The 16,498-nt window shown below is 38.0% G+C and overlaps 1 protein-coding gene across 1 annotated transcript in view; it reads left to right on the top strand.

The window, feature by feature from the left end:
• LOC142203618 (dynein axonemal heavy chain 3-like) overlaps nucleotides 1-16,498 on the top strand; it is a 927,911-nt gene that overhangs the window by 287,251 nt on the left and 624,162 nt on the right. The window contains exons 25-26 of the mRNA XM_075274510.1: nucleotides 12,014-12,166; nucleotides 15,055-15,196. Coding sequence (XP_075130611.1) covers nucleotides 12,014-12,166; nucleotides 15,055-15,196 — 295 coding nt within the window. The remainder of the gene's footprint in view (nucleotides 1-12,013; nucleotides 12,167-15,054; nucleotides 15,197-16,498) is intronic.

The following is a 16,498-nucleotide window of genomic DNA, read 5'->3' as shown; positions in this document are numbered from 1 at the left end:
TTGGAGAGTTCTGGATGCCCCCAGTGCTGTTTGAACGCTGGAGCCCCCCCCCCCCCCCCGAGTGCTGCGAGAGAACTCATTTGCATACCAGCGGAAAATGGGATTTTAACTAGACGGCGGCGCGGAGAAGACATCTTAAGTTAGGAGATGAATAGCCTTTTTTAAGGCTATTCCGATGTGTTAGGGAGAAAAATAAAGTTTTTAATGGTAGAATCCCTTTAAGCCTGATTATCACAACACGTTTGTGGAAGTGTATCATGGCACGAACAAGGAGATTTCAGAGGACCTCAAAAGAAGATTTCATGATCAGCAGGCTGGAAAAGGTTACAAAACAACTTTTACCACTCACAGATTTGTATGTTGACCTAGCTGTTCCATAATATTTCCCAAATTGCATCAGAAGAATGACGGAATCTGTGTATTTTAGTTTCTTTAAGACAATTTATAGAGTAGTCTTCATCTGTTTTGCAGATACTTTTTAATTGTACATTTAAGTGTATTCTTTGTATTTTACTATGAAAATCTAGCAAATATATCTAAAAATATATACAGTATAACAATATACACTCATCAAGGAGTGTAACGTAATGTTAAGGTGTGGCTAAGTGGCATGGGAAATTGCTGAAAATGTGACACTTGCCAAAATTGCTTAACAGCTGCCCCAAATTGTTGAGGCAAAGTAAGCCAAATTATAGGTAGTGTAAAGCTAGTCAAAATATCTAGCATGTCTAACAAGGCACTACAAACCTATTATACATTGTGATAAAAAAATGAGAGAAGGTAGAGAAAAAAATAAATACTGCATGATGAAATAAAAAAATAGAATTAAAATTAAATACATAAGAATAAAAAAAATTAAAAAATTATCTTTTTAATTGTCCATTGAAGTCCTTCATCAAAAAGAGTTGATTTACAAATAAATTAATTAGTTATGAAATATTATTATAATAGATTATATAGTTTTGAAAGACCATTGTACACTACTATTCTTCATAATAGGAGTATTTGCTCGTACCATGTTAAGGGTGAAGAACGGCCAAGTTGTTCTGTATAGTCTCTGCCTTCCAGAAAGAAAAGATGCAGACAGTGCCATTTAAAAGCCTTCGATGATAAGTGAACTGGCTATTGACTTAGGAAATGTAATTAGAAGTGGATGATAAATTGAGCACTGTGTTAATGTCTTGCCCTGATGCTACACTAACCTCATTTAAAGTACAGCTTGGATGGTTTGAATAATGAGACCCCAGGGCTGAAAGATTTATAGATGCCTTAAAATGATGTGATAGAGTCAATGTAAAAAGTATTTCCGAGGAAAGAAATCTACATGTGTTTAGCAGGTATCACAAGAGCGGTTTCCTTCTATTATTCACTTGGCCCATTTTCTGCCTGAGAGACATGATTGGTGCATTCCTTCTACTCTGATTACTTTAAGAATCTTTTCGCTGTGGAGTGCTAATGTTTTAGTTGCCAGTTTCCTAATAAAGTTGCTCAGAAAAGAACATTTTCACAAAATACATTTTATTCAGTTAAAAAATAAGCTGAAATCAAAAGACTATACATCAAACCAGCTCTTTAACACCATGCTGACCCTCTGTTAATTATTACTATGAACTCCTGCAACTGCCTCTAATGTAAGACACATGTTCCCTGGAAAGTTAATTATACAGTAGCTCATGTCTACTCTACTAGATTAATTGACAAATAGAAAAAGTTGAGAAAATCTTATTGAGATGTTAAGGCTTTTTTTTCCATATGTTCTGAGTCAAAATATCTTCAGATATTCTATTATTAGCATCCAAGGGATGATTATACATTTTTGCACATAGATAACTTGAGCATGGTTGGACCATAACTAATTTATCATTTCATAATACACTATATTTTGGGAATCTTAAATATGCTATAATACAAAAAAAATGTAAACAATTAAAATGTTGCTAAGAAAACAAAGTATTAAAGTGGCACAATTTCCAAGAGGAACACCCACTAGTGGTAACTATTATGTTGAACATGTCAATATGTTGAAGGGCTCCAAATTTAGTCAGCTGAGATTTGTGATGAGTGCAGTATTCTCTAGAGTTTGCCATACATCCTCAATAGCTGTTGGTTGAAAGCTTATTTGGCTAAGAGCCATTCCTCCTGACTCCCCCATACACATGCATGCTCAGTTTGACTGAGCATGCATGTGTATTTAATGGATAGTGAGAGAGAAACCACTGCCATACACCCCTGGCAACAGCATATACCTTGTTAAAACAAAAGATCAAGTATTTTACATACCAGATCAGGTCAGGAGATCCCTGTAAATATTTGGAGGTTGGTTTTTCTAAACAAAATCTGTGAGTTTGCCTGACATTCACTTAATGTATGAACATCTTAAGACTAAGGTCATATATAATGTGCGTGGCGAGTGGAACAAACTTAATAGTGTAAAAAGACAATATTGGAATTGTTGTTTTATTCCCTGCTGGAAAGACTTAATAAAAATGATTCAGTGAGATAAATGTGCCCCAAAACTTAGGTCTCTTGGTAACCATTTATGGAAAAATGCAAAAAATGGCTTAGTCATTGAGGCCAAAACAGGCCAGTCACTAAGGGGTTACAGTGCTTTTCAATATTACCATAAAATGATATTCAAAAGTCCACTTTTGAAATGTTTATATAATAGAATACAATGCGTGGAAATTACATTGCCATTTCTTTCATTCTACCAATTCTAAGTTAAAGGGGTTTTCAAGGTAAAAATATTGATTACTTAAAGCTATGCCACTAATATGAGATGATTGGGTCACTGCAGCTCAGATGATATCCAAATGAATGGGAAATTATCTGCAGTATCCTGGTCTGACCACTACACAGTGAACAGCACTATCTGCTTCCTGCTCTATTCTTTGTGTGTTAGCTGGGGGGGGGGTGCTGGACATTGAACCCACATTAATCTGATACTGATGACTTAGGTCTAGTTTTACACCCCCTTTCACACAAGATTGGTTTCATTATAGCGAATAAATGTTCTTCCAGTCAGTGAGATTCTTGATTGTCTGTAGCACATCACCTTGTGTGAACAAAAATCAATTATACTGCTGGAGGAATGATTGCAGTAGATTCCTCTCCTATGTAATGCTCATGGGCCTGTATAAAAAGCAGATGCAAATGATCGCCAATTGACGCATTATAGGATATCAGTGGTTAGCACTGCAGCCTTGCAGCGCTGGAGTCCTGGTGTTCAAATACCGCCAAGGGCAAAAAAACCCATCTGCAAGGAGTTTGTATGTTCTCCCTGTGTTTGCATGGATTTCCATCCCATGTTCCAAAGACATACTGATAGGGAAAAAATGTACATTGTGAGCTCTATGTGGGGCTCTCAATCTACATTTTTAAAAAATAAAAATTACAGGATATCATCTTGTGCACTCTAACATTGGGCTTTATAAACAAGTTTAACATCAGAATTTATAGTGAAGAGCTGCATTTACAATTATGTTAGCTTCAGAGCTGAAATTTCCTAACTGACTTATTGTCTCACAGGGCTTAGCTCCAGTAATTTCTAGTTCAAGAAACTGCATCCTTAGAGGAAGTGTAGAGTAGTAAAATGTAGGGAGAAAATTCCTACCAAGGGTCAACTGTGAGCTGGTAGGAATGTACAGGTCAATAGGCTTGTTGTAGTAGCAAGGATTAAGAGTAAGTGGAAATGCTTCCTTCACCTAATAAGAATTTGAGAGATTTATCTGGAAATTAAAGTACAGAATTAAGTGTTTATGGTGTAAGTATAAACTCGTGCATGTTTATACATGGAAAGTTATATAGCAGTAAAAAGTAATTCACTTAAAAGAAAAGTTGTGAGCAGTTACTGTGAACTAAGGCAAAAATGATAGGTTTCTTCCGGTGACTTAAGAACCCTAAAAAGTAAATTAAGCGTTTTGTCTGTGTTTGTACTTATTTTATTTTTAAGGAGGTACATATTACGGTTATTAAAAATTAATTCTGCAGCACTGTAAAGTGCGTTTTTTGCAAAAATTGCTTGCATTGATGGATACCTTAGAATGTATTTTAAATTACATTGCCTCTGGCTCCAAGTAAATTGCATTTTAAGTTGTTTGGATTCTACAGCTTATAGCCTACTGGCAAAGAAATACCTTCACTATCAATTTTTTAATACAGCATTGTGCTCAACACTTTTCTACCCATAAAGTTTTTTGTTTTTTTTTTCATTTTAATAGGCATCTTACCGGCTAACATTTTTTACAGACCAAAAAGTTGTAAAGATTGTTAATATTTATAAGCTCGATGTATGTTTTTCAGACTTTTTTCCAAGCACGACTAATTCCAAAATATAAAATCATCTATAAAAATTCATGTTCTATTACATATGTACAACAACCTAATAAATTAAACTGACCAAGTATCTAAATACAGAAAAAAGTAAATTTGGGTAATGAGATCAGCTCCAGATGGCCTTTTCTAGCAAATGAATGCAATACTGTTTTATCCAAGTACTCCGAGAAATTGATGTTTTATTAAAGTGGAAAAAACTCAGGTGCAACTCCAAAGTGTAGCTTACAAAAACCTTGTGTTACCTAAAGTAAATTAAATTACATACTTACTAAAATCTCTCTGTTGGACAAGTGGGAATGATGTCGGATACATTATACTAATATTCTAATATCTTGCTGTAAGTCTTAGTGCATAATGTAGGCTGCCATTACCTTTGTTCTGCCCATGAATCAGCAGTAGAGATGAGCGAACAGTGTTCGATCGAGTACACGTTCGATCGGATATCAGGCTGTTCAAGATGTTCGATTCCAGTCGAACACCAGGTGGCAAACTCACAAAAAATTTGATTCCCCTCCTACCTTCCCTGGCGCTTTTTTTGCACCAATAACTGCGCAGGGGAGGTGGGACAGGAACAACGACAACAGAGGCATTGAAAAAAAATTGGAAAAAGTAATTGGCTGGCTAAATCAGGTGACCTTTAATTTATACAAATAGTGGTTTTAATATCCGGTTCATATGAGACTGTGACTGTGAGACAAGGATAGATGTACTGGCAGGGTTAGCTAGGGATTACCTTTATTTAGGTGGGAATGTCACCCAGCTCTTTGGGGCTTTATCTGGTCGGGATCCCTGTCAGCTTGCAATATGCGCGAGCTGACTTTTTCCCATAGGAATGCATTGACCAGCATTGATTGGCCGAATGCTGTACTCTGTATGGCAGTCGGCCAATCAACGCTGGTCAATACATTCCTATGCTAAGATGTAGCAGTGCTGGCTGTGCGCTCAGCTCAGCTACACCGGAGATGCAGCTGAGCGCACAGCCAGCACTGCTACACCGGAGATGTGAACCCTGCTGCACACTCAGCTCTGCTGCATCAGAGATGTAGCAGAGCTGAGTGTGCGCTGAACCCCACTACACACTCAGCTCTGCTGGATCAGAGATGCGCTGAACCCTGCTGCACACTCAGCCCTACTGCATACTCCGGAGATGCAGCCAAGCTCAGCGCATGGCCAGCTCTGCTACACCGCAGATGAAGCAAAGCTGGCTGTGTGCTGAGCTTTGCTACACCAGAGATGTAGCAAAGCTTAGTCTGTGCTGAACCCTGCTGCATACTCAGCTCTTCTACAGCAGAGGGTTCAGTGCACACTCAGCTCTGCTACATCTCTGATGCAGCAGAGCTGAGTGTGCAGCAGGGTTCACATCTCTGGTGTAGCAGTGCTGGCCGTGTGCTCAGTTTGGCTGCATCTCTGGTGTAGGCGAGCTGAGCGCACGGCCAGCATTGCTACATCTTGGCATAGGAATGCATTGACCAGCATTGATTGGCCGAATGCCATACAGAGTACAGCATTTGGCCAATCAACGCTAGTTCTGCCGGAGGAAGCGGAGTCTAAGATCGGTCCACCGCAGTCTCCATTCTGGTCCGATCTTAGACTCTGTGTCCTCACAGACGAGCCTCCGTCAGAACAGCGTTTATTGGCCGAATGCTGTACTCTGTATGGCATTCGGCCAATCAATGCTGGTCAATGCATTCCTATGGGAAAAAGTCAGCTCCCGCATATCACAAGCGGACAGGGATCCCGACATAATACAGTGACTTTGGCATGTTAGATGCCCCCAGGCATGTTTCCCCTGCTGTCCCAGTTGCATTCCAGGGTGTTGGCATAATTTCTTGGGGTGTCATAGTGGACTTGGTGACCCTCCTGAGTCGACTGGTTGGATCCCCTGAAGCAAAGCATTTTTCCCCATAGACTATAATGGGGTTAGATATTCGTTCGAATAGTCGAAAATTGAGCAGCTATTCAAAACGAATAATGAATATCAAACATTTTACTGTTCGCTCATCTCTACTTATTACATAAGGAATAACAAATGTCTACATTTCTGTTGTGTGAGTTAAAAGTTTAATCTCCACTGGTGTCCTGAAGGGATTTTGCTAATCTGAAATAAGTTTGATTTATTTTTTTTCAATGAGAGTTAAATGACTTGTTGTTACTTGTTATGGAGGCAACGTGCATGAATTATAAGGCAATGTTGTGCTTTAAAAAAAAATGATATGTAATGACTGTGTAACAGTATCAGCTGTTTCACTTATATTCAGACTTTATTTAAACTCTCTTTGACAGCTAAGCACTCCTTTGTACTCTATTATATTGATGTCTTTCACTATACACTTCTCTTCTCTCAGCTTTCTGCCAGCCTTTACTATCTTTAGCATTATAGTAATGATAGTATTATGAAGATGGCTCTTGAAAATCTTTTTGTAATGAATACTCTTTATATTATAGTAAATGTGTTATATGGTTTAGATGGAGAATATTATGAATTAATTTCTGAATATCAGATGTACGCTTGTGCTGTACAGCATTAGTGTAAACTATGTTTCACAAAAAGAAAGGTATACAGAAGCTAGTAAACTAAATTCTGTATATTGTGATTGTGTAACTAATTCATTAGACTATTGGCCTGTGATTGAGTTTCTTCAGGGTTTGATACCCTTCCTGCTAAAATTTCTAGCTACTGGTAGGCATACACATACTGAAAGTTGTACATTACCTGTTTGTAATGCGTTATTACTAGAGATGAGCGAACACTAAAATGTTCGAGGTTCGAAATTCAATTCGAACAGCCGCTCACTGTTCGAGTGTTCGAATGGGTTTCGAACCCCATTATAGTCTATGGAGAACATAAACTCGTTAAGGGGGAAACCCAAATTCGTGTCTGGAGGGTCACCAAGTCCACTATGACACCCCAGGAAATGATACCAACACCCTGGAATGACACTGGGACAGCAGGGGAAGCATGTCTGGGGGCATAAAAGTCACTTTATTTCATGGAAATCCCTGTCAGTTTGCGATTTTCGCAAGCTAACTTTTCCCCATAGAAATGCATTGGCCAGTGCTGATTGGCCAGAGTACGGAACTCGACCAATCAGCGCTGGCTCTGCTGGAGGAGGCGGAGTCTAAGATAGCTCCACACCAGTCTCCATTCAGGTCCGACCTTAGACTCCGCCTCCTCCGGCAGAGCCAGCGCTGATTGGCCGAAGGCTGGCCAATGCATTCCTATGCGAATGCAGACTTAGCAGTGCTGAGTCAGTTTTGCTCAACTACACATCTGATGCACACTCGGCACTGCTACATCAGATGTAGCAATCTGATGTAGCAGAGCCGAGGGTGCACTAGAACCCCTGTGCAAACTCAGTTCACGCTAATAGAATGCATTGGCCAGCGCTGATTGGCCAATGCATTCTATTAGCCCGATGAAGTAGAGCTGAATGTGTGTGCTAAGCACACTCATTCAGCACTGCTTCATCACGCCAATACAATGCATTAGCCAGTGCTGATTGGCCAGAGTACGGAATTCGGCCAATCAGCGCTGGCCAATGCATTCTATTAGCCCGATGAAGTAGAGCTGAATGTGTGTGCTAAGCACACACATTCAGCACTGCTTCATCACGCCAATACAATGCATTAGCCAGTGCTGATTGGCCAGAGTACGGAATTCGGCCAATCAGCGCTGGCTCTGCTGGAGGAGGCGGAGTCTAAGGTCGGACCTGAATGGAGACTGGTGTGGAGCGATCTTAGACTCCGCCTCCTCCAGCAGAGCCAGCGCTGATTGGCCGAATTCCGTACTCTGGCCAATCAGCGCTGGCCAATGCATTCTATTAGCTTGATGAAGCAGAGTGTGCACAAGGGTTCAAGCGCACCCTCGGCTCTGATGTAGCAGAGCTGAGGCTGCACAAGGGTTCAAGCGCACCCTCGGCTCTGATGTAGGAGAGCCGAGGGTGCACTTGAACCCTTGTGCACCCTCAGCTCTGCTACATCAGAGCCGAGGGTGCGCTTGAACCCTTGTGCACACTCTGCTTCATCAAGCTAATAGAATGCATTGGCCAGCGCTGATTGGCCAATGTATTCTATTAGCCTGATGAAGTAGAGCTGAATGTGTGTGCTAAGCACACACATTCAGCTCTACTTCATCGGGCTAATAGAATGCATTGGCCAGCGCTGATCGGCCAGAGTACGGAACTCGACCAATCAGCGCTGGCTCTGCTGGAGGAGGCGGAGTCTAAGATCGCTCCACACCAGTCTCCATTCAGGTCCGACCTTAGACTCCGCCTCCTCCAGCAGAGCCAGCGCTGATTGGCCGAATTCCGTACTCTGGCCAATCAGCACTGGCTAATGCATTGTATTGGCGTGATGAAGCAGTGCTGAATGTGTGTGCTTAGCACACACATTCAGCTCTACTTCATCGGGCTAATAGAATGCATTGGCCAATCAGCGCTGGCCAATGCATTCTATTAGCGTGAACTGAGTTTGCACAGGGGTTCTAGTGCACCCTCGGCTCTGCTACATCAGATTGCTACATCTGATGTAGCAGTGCCGAGTGTGCATCAGATGTGTAGTTGAGCAAAACTGACTCAGCACTGCTAAGTCTGCATTCGCATAGGAATGCATTGGCCAGCCTTCGGCCAATCAGCGCTGGCTCTGCCGGAGGAGGCGGAGTCTAAGGTCGGACCTGAATGGAGACTGGTGTGGAGCGATCTTAGACTCCGCCTCCTCCAGCAGAGCCAGCGCTGATTGGTTGAGTTCCGTACTCTGGCCAATCAGCGCTGGCCAATGCATTCTATTAGCCCGATGAAGTAGAGCTGAATGTGTGTGCTTAGCACACACATTCAGCTCTACTTCATCAGGCTAATAGAATACATTGGCCAATCAGCGCTGGCCAATGCATTCTATTAGCTTGATGAAGCAGAGTGTGCACAAGGGTTCAAGCGCACCCTCGGCTCTGATGTAGCAGAGCTGAGGGTGCACAAGGGTTCAAGTGCACCCTCGGCTCTCCTACATCAGAGCCGAGGGTGCGCTTGAACCCTTGCGCAGCCTCGGCTCTGCTACATCAGAGCCGAGGGTGCGCTTGAACCCTTGTGCACACTCTGCTTCATCAAGCTAATAGAATGCATTGGCCAGCACTGATTGGCCAGAGTACGGAATTCGGCCAATCAGCGCTGGCCAATGCATCCCTATGGGAAAAAGTTTATCTCACAAAAATCACAATTACACACCCGATAGAGCCCCAAAAAGTTATTTTTAATAACATTCCCCCCTAAATAAAGGTTATCCCTAGCTATCCCTGCCTGTACAGCTATCCCTGTCTCATAGTCACAAAGTTCACATTCTCATATGACCCGGATTTGAAATCCACTATTCGTCTAAAATGGAGGTCACCTGATTTCGGCAGCCAATGACTTTTTCCAATTTTTTTCAATGCCCCCGGTGTCGTAGTTCCTGTCCCACCTCCCCTGCGCTGTTATTGGTGCAAAAAAGGCGCCAGGGAAGGTGGGAGGGGAATCGAATTTTGGCGCACTTTACCACGTGGTGTTCGATTCGATTCGAACATGGCGAACACCCTGATATCCGATCGAACATGTGTTCGATAGAACACTGTTCGCTCATCTCTAGTTATTACAGGTATTTGCTTTGATTCTTTTTCTCCTATTCTATACTATATTATTATTATTATTATTAAGTTTTTTTTTAAAGTACTAACAGATCAAAATTTTTTCATCAGTGACTTTAAGGCTGAGCCTCATGTTGTGAAAACGTAGCGATTTTACACATTTTACAGGACCTGCAAAGTAGATGGGATTCTGGTTAATCCCATCTGTACATTACTGAAAAAAATCACAAGTATTTTTGCAAATCACAGCATGTCAATTATACCTATGTAAATGCTGGCATTTTCCGTATAAGTATAATAGAAGCAGAAAGCCCCCAGAGGAAAATTCTACAAACTTTCGGTGAAAAAAGCTGCAGAAAAAATTTATTATCCGCAGTGTTTTTTGGCTGCAACTTGCTACAGCCTTAGGGTGCATTCACACAGAGGAAAATGGCGCTTTGGTGTGGAATCCACGTCAGATTCAGCGCTGAAAAAATAGCCTCCCATTGACTTCAATGGGTTCCTTTTTCTGCATTGAAGTCATTGGAAGGCTTTTTTTTTTCAGCGCTGAATCTGACGCAGATTCCACACTAAATTCAGCATCGTTTTCCTCCATGTGAATGCACCCTTAGCCTAATTGTTGATCAGATTTCAACTACTTTAGTAATCAGTTGCCTAGCAATAAACATATTTGAGGAATTTATCATATATTTTATGTCTGTACTTGGTATAAAATGTATAATAAAGCTGGAATTTTTGGCATAGGCTGTATGAACACCAAAAACTGTGTTTTTTTTTTTTTTCTTTCTACACTTTTCACACTTTTTTTAAGTAGCATGGGGAAAAGGGGCATGGCTGCACAAAATTTTGTCTGCTGTCTGATCCTTGAGGGTTTAATGTTCCACTGCTTTTCGCTATCTAACTTAGCTAATTAGAGTAGGTTAGTTATACGCACAGCATATTTTATCTTCCAGTTGATATCTCACTATTCGTTTCAATAGGGGATGGCTGTTTGGTAATTGGCCCATTGGAATTTTGAGCCAAAATCTTGTGTTTTGGTGTTAAATTCAAATAGCCAAATCATAGTGAGGATGTCCTACTTTGTTTTTTGTTTTCTACTGTATTTCCTGTTATTGTGACAAAGCTGTGTCACAGAATATGCATACATCATAAGAAACTGGCACAATTGCATTCTTTTTCCAATACCACTCAGAATTTCAGAATTTTTTTGTCCGGGTACCTCATACAGAATGTTCAGTGGTGCCATAGTAAAGTACTGGAAAAATAAGCCCTTACACAGTTTTATTAGTGACAACTCAGAATCCACTTAACATAGTGTTGTAAGGTTACACTAGATAAAATTTTACTTTTATTAGACCACCTTAAAAGTGTATAGCAATATTCCAAACTAAGGTTCTATCATTTAAAATTTTGCAACCTTTTAAAATTTTGCAACCTTTGCTCCACTATATAATCTCAGATTAATACAATTTATTTAGTCCTCTGAGGTAAGTGTAGAGTATAGGGTATTTCTAGCATTCAACTATATAATCATAGATTGATCCACTTTATTTCCTTCTCTAAGGTAAGTATAGGATATTTCTGACATATCTCTAAATATATTCTATTCTATAAATTGAACGGTATCCACTCATATTGTTAGGAGTGGATGCTGCAGTCAACACACTCCATCCAAAGTGACCAGAGTGCTATATTAAAATATTAAGTTAAGAAGTCCCCACAACATGTTTCACCAGGAACTTGGATTCATCAGGGGTACCGGGTTAATGACAGGTACTAGCCAATAGATGATCTAATAAAAGTAAAGTTTTATTTTGTGTAAAATTAGTGCACTATATTATTAAGGGGATTCTCACTTGTCACTGACAAGTTGTTGTTACTTCTCCTAAACAATAAAAATTTGGTGTTTAAGTTAGTCTCGTACAATTTTGAAACTTCAGGAAACCTGTCTCTTCATGAAGCAGTAAGATATATTTATAGCTGCATTTTGTATGAAGTTGAATTAGATATTTGACTTATAACCTATGTTGCATAACTGTTTTTTTTACTAGTGTTATTTCATCCTAGGTTGAGAGGGTAATGAAACTTTCCCTTCTTGAAGTTATGAATCACTCTATTAAAGCATACACTGAATCTCCAAGGAAAGAATGGGTTCTTCACTGGCCTGGGCAAGTTGTTTTAGCATCAAGTATGGTGCATTGGACCTCAGATGTCTCAAAGGTAATTTGTTTTAATATGTTGTTTTTTATTAATGATTTTAGAATACTTTTGGGATATATTATGTACATATATCTAACATTTTATATAGCATAAATATTTTTCATGTCTTAATGAGCTAATTTTATTAAGTAATGTCTTTGCTGCATATAGTTACAGTAATAAATCAAACCTAAGGAGTTTCGCACACAACTGTTGTAGCTCCATACAACATCCCAAAGAAACCTTTGTGGTACTACTGAACCTTTATCTACCCCCATGGGTAGCATACTAAAGGTTTTATTCATATCACATATGAATTTGTATTACAGACTCGTATACTGTAATTGTACCATATAGATGCACATTGGATGACTATAACGGTAATATAGAACATTCAATATATGTACATACACATATGAATGAGTGTGTGTATGTATATGTGTGTATATATATATATATATATATATATATATATATATATATATATACATATATATATATAATCATTTGTATACACACACAAATATTTATAAAAAGATTAAATTTAAATAGTGCAGATAGGTTTTTTTTTTTTTTCTTTTTTTAATTCATCTGACCAGGTTGTCTTAACATCAAGGAATCTAAAACATGTGCGTTGAACCATGAACGTTTGTAGCATTGGTTGTCAATTAACATACAACTTAACTTATCTTAAATAAAAATTTCCCATAACCTTTGACAAAAAATATGTTATTAAAGAATAAAAGTTAAAGGTTTTATACAGTGTATGTCTGCAAGTGCAGTTATGCACATCAAAATTCTTTTGGCTGTTAACCTCTAGAAAGGTTATTCAATTTTACCCAAGAGAAACTGAATTGTTACACTATGTTGAGAATAGAAAAAATTAAGTACTTTAAATTCCAGCCCAGGGCACACATTAGGTCTATAGCTTATACCTATGGTGGAGGAAATGTTTTATTTATTTTATTTGTCTGTTTACCAGTTTTAAAACCCAAGTAATAAATCATTTAACAGTTTTATGCAAATAGGCTGAATGAGAGACCATTGTAACAGTTCTTAATGTACACCAATAGTTAATTGTAAAGTTTCAAGAAGTTTTGCCCTACCCAGCTACACTCAGACACTAAGGGGTAACCGTGGATGTATGGCATATTATGAATGTAATGCATGTAACATGTAATGCTGTAACCATTATAAAGATAAAAACTTGAAAAGTTTAAAGCAGAATTTATTGAATAATGTTGCCGGCCAGTTAATTTATAGTTACATCCACAGTGTAACTTGTCTATAGTATATTGTGAATGGATGGAAGCCATGTCTGATGACTACAGTAGCAATTGTCAATCTAGCCCACCAGAGTACTGAGGCAATATGACCATATTATTATATATGCCACATTTTTGCCTAACAAATATCATACCACACAAAGCCTAATTGTGATATCATCGCAGCTATCGGATGATGCTTGTATTTTTGTAGGCTAAAATGTACTTTGTAATGGCACCATTTAATATTCTGTGAAATGTACTTGAAAGCTGAGAAAAAAAATAGAATGAGTTGAAATTGACAATTTGTTTGTTTTTTGATTATCGACATGCATCAAAAATGACATGTTATCTTTATTCTGATGGTCAGTGAGATCATGGTGATACCTAATTCATATAGAATTTTTAATATTTTATTGCTTTTAAAAAAATAAAAACTTTGGAAAATGATCAGATTTTGCATTGTCATATTCTACTTGTCGTTTTTTACTATTTCCATGTACGGTTCTGGTTAACGCATGTTTTTATGCAAGATAAAATGTAATTTTTATTGATACCCATGCAGCATGTCTAAAAGCTTGAGCACTTTTTTTTTTGAAGAGGCAAGTATTGAAAATACAACAATTTGGACATTTTGATTTTTCTTCCCCACTATGTTGTTCACTGCATGAAATGAATATAATGAATGAATATTATATAGTTTAATAGTTTGGGTATATTTGGATGAGGAGATACTTAAAGTGTTTGTTTACTTATATGGAGAGGGCTCAGCTTCTGAGGTCTCTCCATATAACCCCTCACAGTCAATGATGGACAGGAATGTCATTGGTTCTTAAGGAGTAAATCTATAGGTCAAAATTTATTTTGTTTCCTAGTCATTTACAAGACAGATATTATGATCATGCTATGTTGTCTCAACAATGATAAATGATGGCATGAAAAAACTCAGTGAGTAGTCAAAATCTGTAATTTGTCGAGTAAATATTTGCTCAGAATCAACCCTGTAAAATGATAGTGTTGAAAATTGGCAATTGTTTTGTTTTTGGCCATTTAAGTAGAGCTACAGATGTTGGACTAAGCAAATATTTTTGCTTAAATTGGCATGATATAATTCATTTCAGAAAAGAAGAATTATTTGGTTGGATGAAAATGCTTTCCAAAAGCCAAAACATGAATCAAAGATCAGCAAAGGGTCAGCTAGCTTTTTTTTTACCATTTGTATTTTACTGGATATACTTCCAACAGTTAATATCCAGAGAGAATACATTTGTTATACACTGCTGCACACATTTGTACAGCACTTTTTTTTACCATGACCAAATCCATAGCCAATCCATTCAATAGCAGACGATGTGTACATCTGTTCTGTTGAATTATTTTTTGGAAAAACACTGATGTTTTTGTTTGGCAGATCACATCTGCATTTTTTCTAGGGGTAGAAAACAATCTTACTATGCACTATAGTTGAGACAATAAAACTTTCCGTGTTCTCATTAAACTGTGAGTATATTATTTTTAAAAAAATCTCAATAACTAAACTTACTGAAGAGTGTTTTGGTTTAGGCTTTAGAAAAAAATAAAGTGAATGATATTAATTATTTTTGCATTATATTTATTGTTTCTTTGTATTCTTTATCTTTCTAGGCTTTAGTGGAAAAAAGAGGTCTTGAAAGCATTCTGCAAAAATGCAGTGACCAAATTGAAGATATTGTTAGTCTTGTAAGAGGAAGGTTAACAAAAATGGAACGTATTACTCTTGGTGCTTTGATTACCATAGATGTCCATGGTATGTTCTTTCTTCTAATAATGAAATATTGTTCTCGTAGTCTTAATTTACAATGATTTTTGGTAGGCTACACATATTTTCAAAACGGAGGTAAAACAAGATGAAATGTTTGAGATATGTAAGTGATCTGAACCCTGGCCATTATGGGTACCCTACAAAAAATCTATGAAAAACTGTGTTTTGTTTTTCCTTTAACTTGACTTTTTTATTCTACTGAGTGGACTTCACCTTCTTGTAAAATCAGTTCAACACAATATCACAACTTGCTAGCAAGATTCTTGAAAAGCTGCAATTCACAGCTCCCACTAGATGACAAGGTATAGACACATGTAGGCTAAATAGCATATCACTTTGTGATAACTTAGGGTGGGTTCACATTTACACTATTTAGTCTATTGTCCTGATTCATAATGAGATAATAAAAACTCAGAGCTAGTGTGGGGGCAAAATTATGGCTTTGAATGTGGGAAGGTGAAAATATTCTTCTGTCACTCTCAAGTACAGCAACTTATTTTCCATCTGTAAAAGAATTAAATTACAAACTTTCTGGCATACAGCTATACAGCTGCCCCCCTCCTTCCATTGTATGACATGGTATGGTATGGGAGCCGTATGCATCTTTTTTCCCAGTTGGTGGTCATGTAATCTTCCTAGTGTCATGAACTGCATGAGCTGCAGGTTCTGATAGGACCCAGATCAGCTATGGAGTTCATGTTAGGAGGATGTATTCCTTCTGTAACTGTGGTTAATATATATGCCTGAGTCACCAGTGAATAAAGCAAAAAAAAATAAAAAAAAAATTTAATATTAAAACATCTCCCAGAGGTGTATTATGACCTTTAAGGGAGGCACTATGTGTAAAAATAAATGAAATAAAAAAAAAAATACATAAATATATGTTACTATCACAGTTATAGCCCTGTGGTGGGTATGATAGTAACATATGTTTATGTTACATGAAAACGACTATATATACACATTGCATACACATTTTGTGTTTACATTTTCCCAGCTAGTAAAAAAAGGCAAAACAAGTAAACATAAAAATAAACCCTTCTGTATGACTTCAAAAGAAAACTGCAAGAATTATTAGAAAAAAATGTTATAGTCCTCAAAACCACATATACAAGAAAACTCCAAAACTTGTGTTTAGACAGTAACCAGATAAAATGGCCCAGTCATGAAGTGGTTAATGCAGTAGCGATAAAGGTACATCTAATGGCTATTAAGGATTTGTCTTGCACAAATATATTAAAACCTGTTATAACTGCACATGCATATTTTTTTTTTTATTAGAATCTT

This window comes from Leptodactylus fuscus, chromosome 5 (assembly GCF_031893055.1).
Source record: "Leptodactylus fuscus isolate aLepFus1 chromosome 5, aLepFus1.hap2, whole genome shotgun sequence".
NCBI classification, from domain to species: Eukaryota; Metazoa; Chordata; class Amphibia; order Anura; family Leptodactylidae; genus Leptodactylus; species Leptodactylus fuscus.
This window is presented reverse-complemented; position numbering and strand designations above follow the sequence as displayed.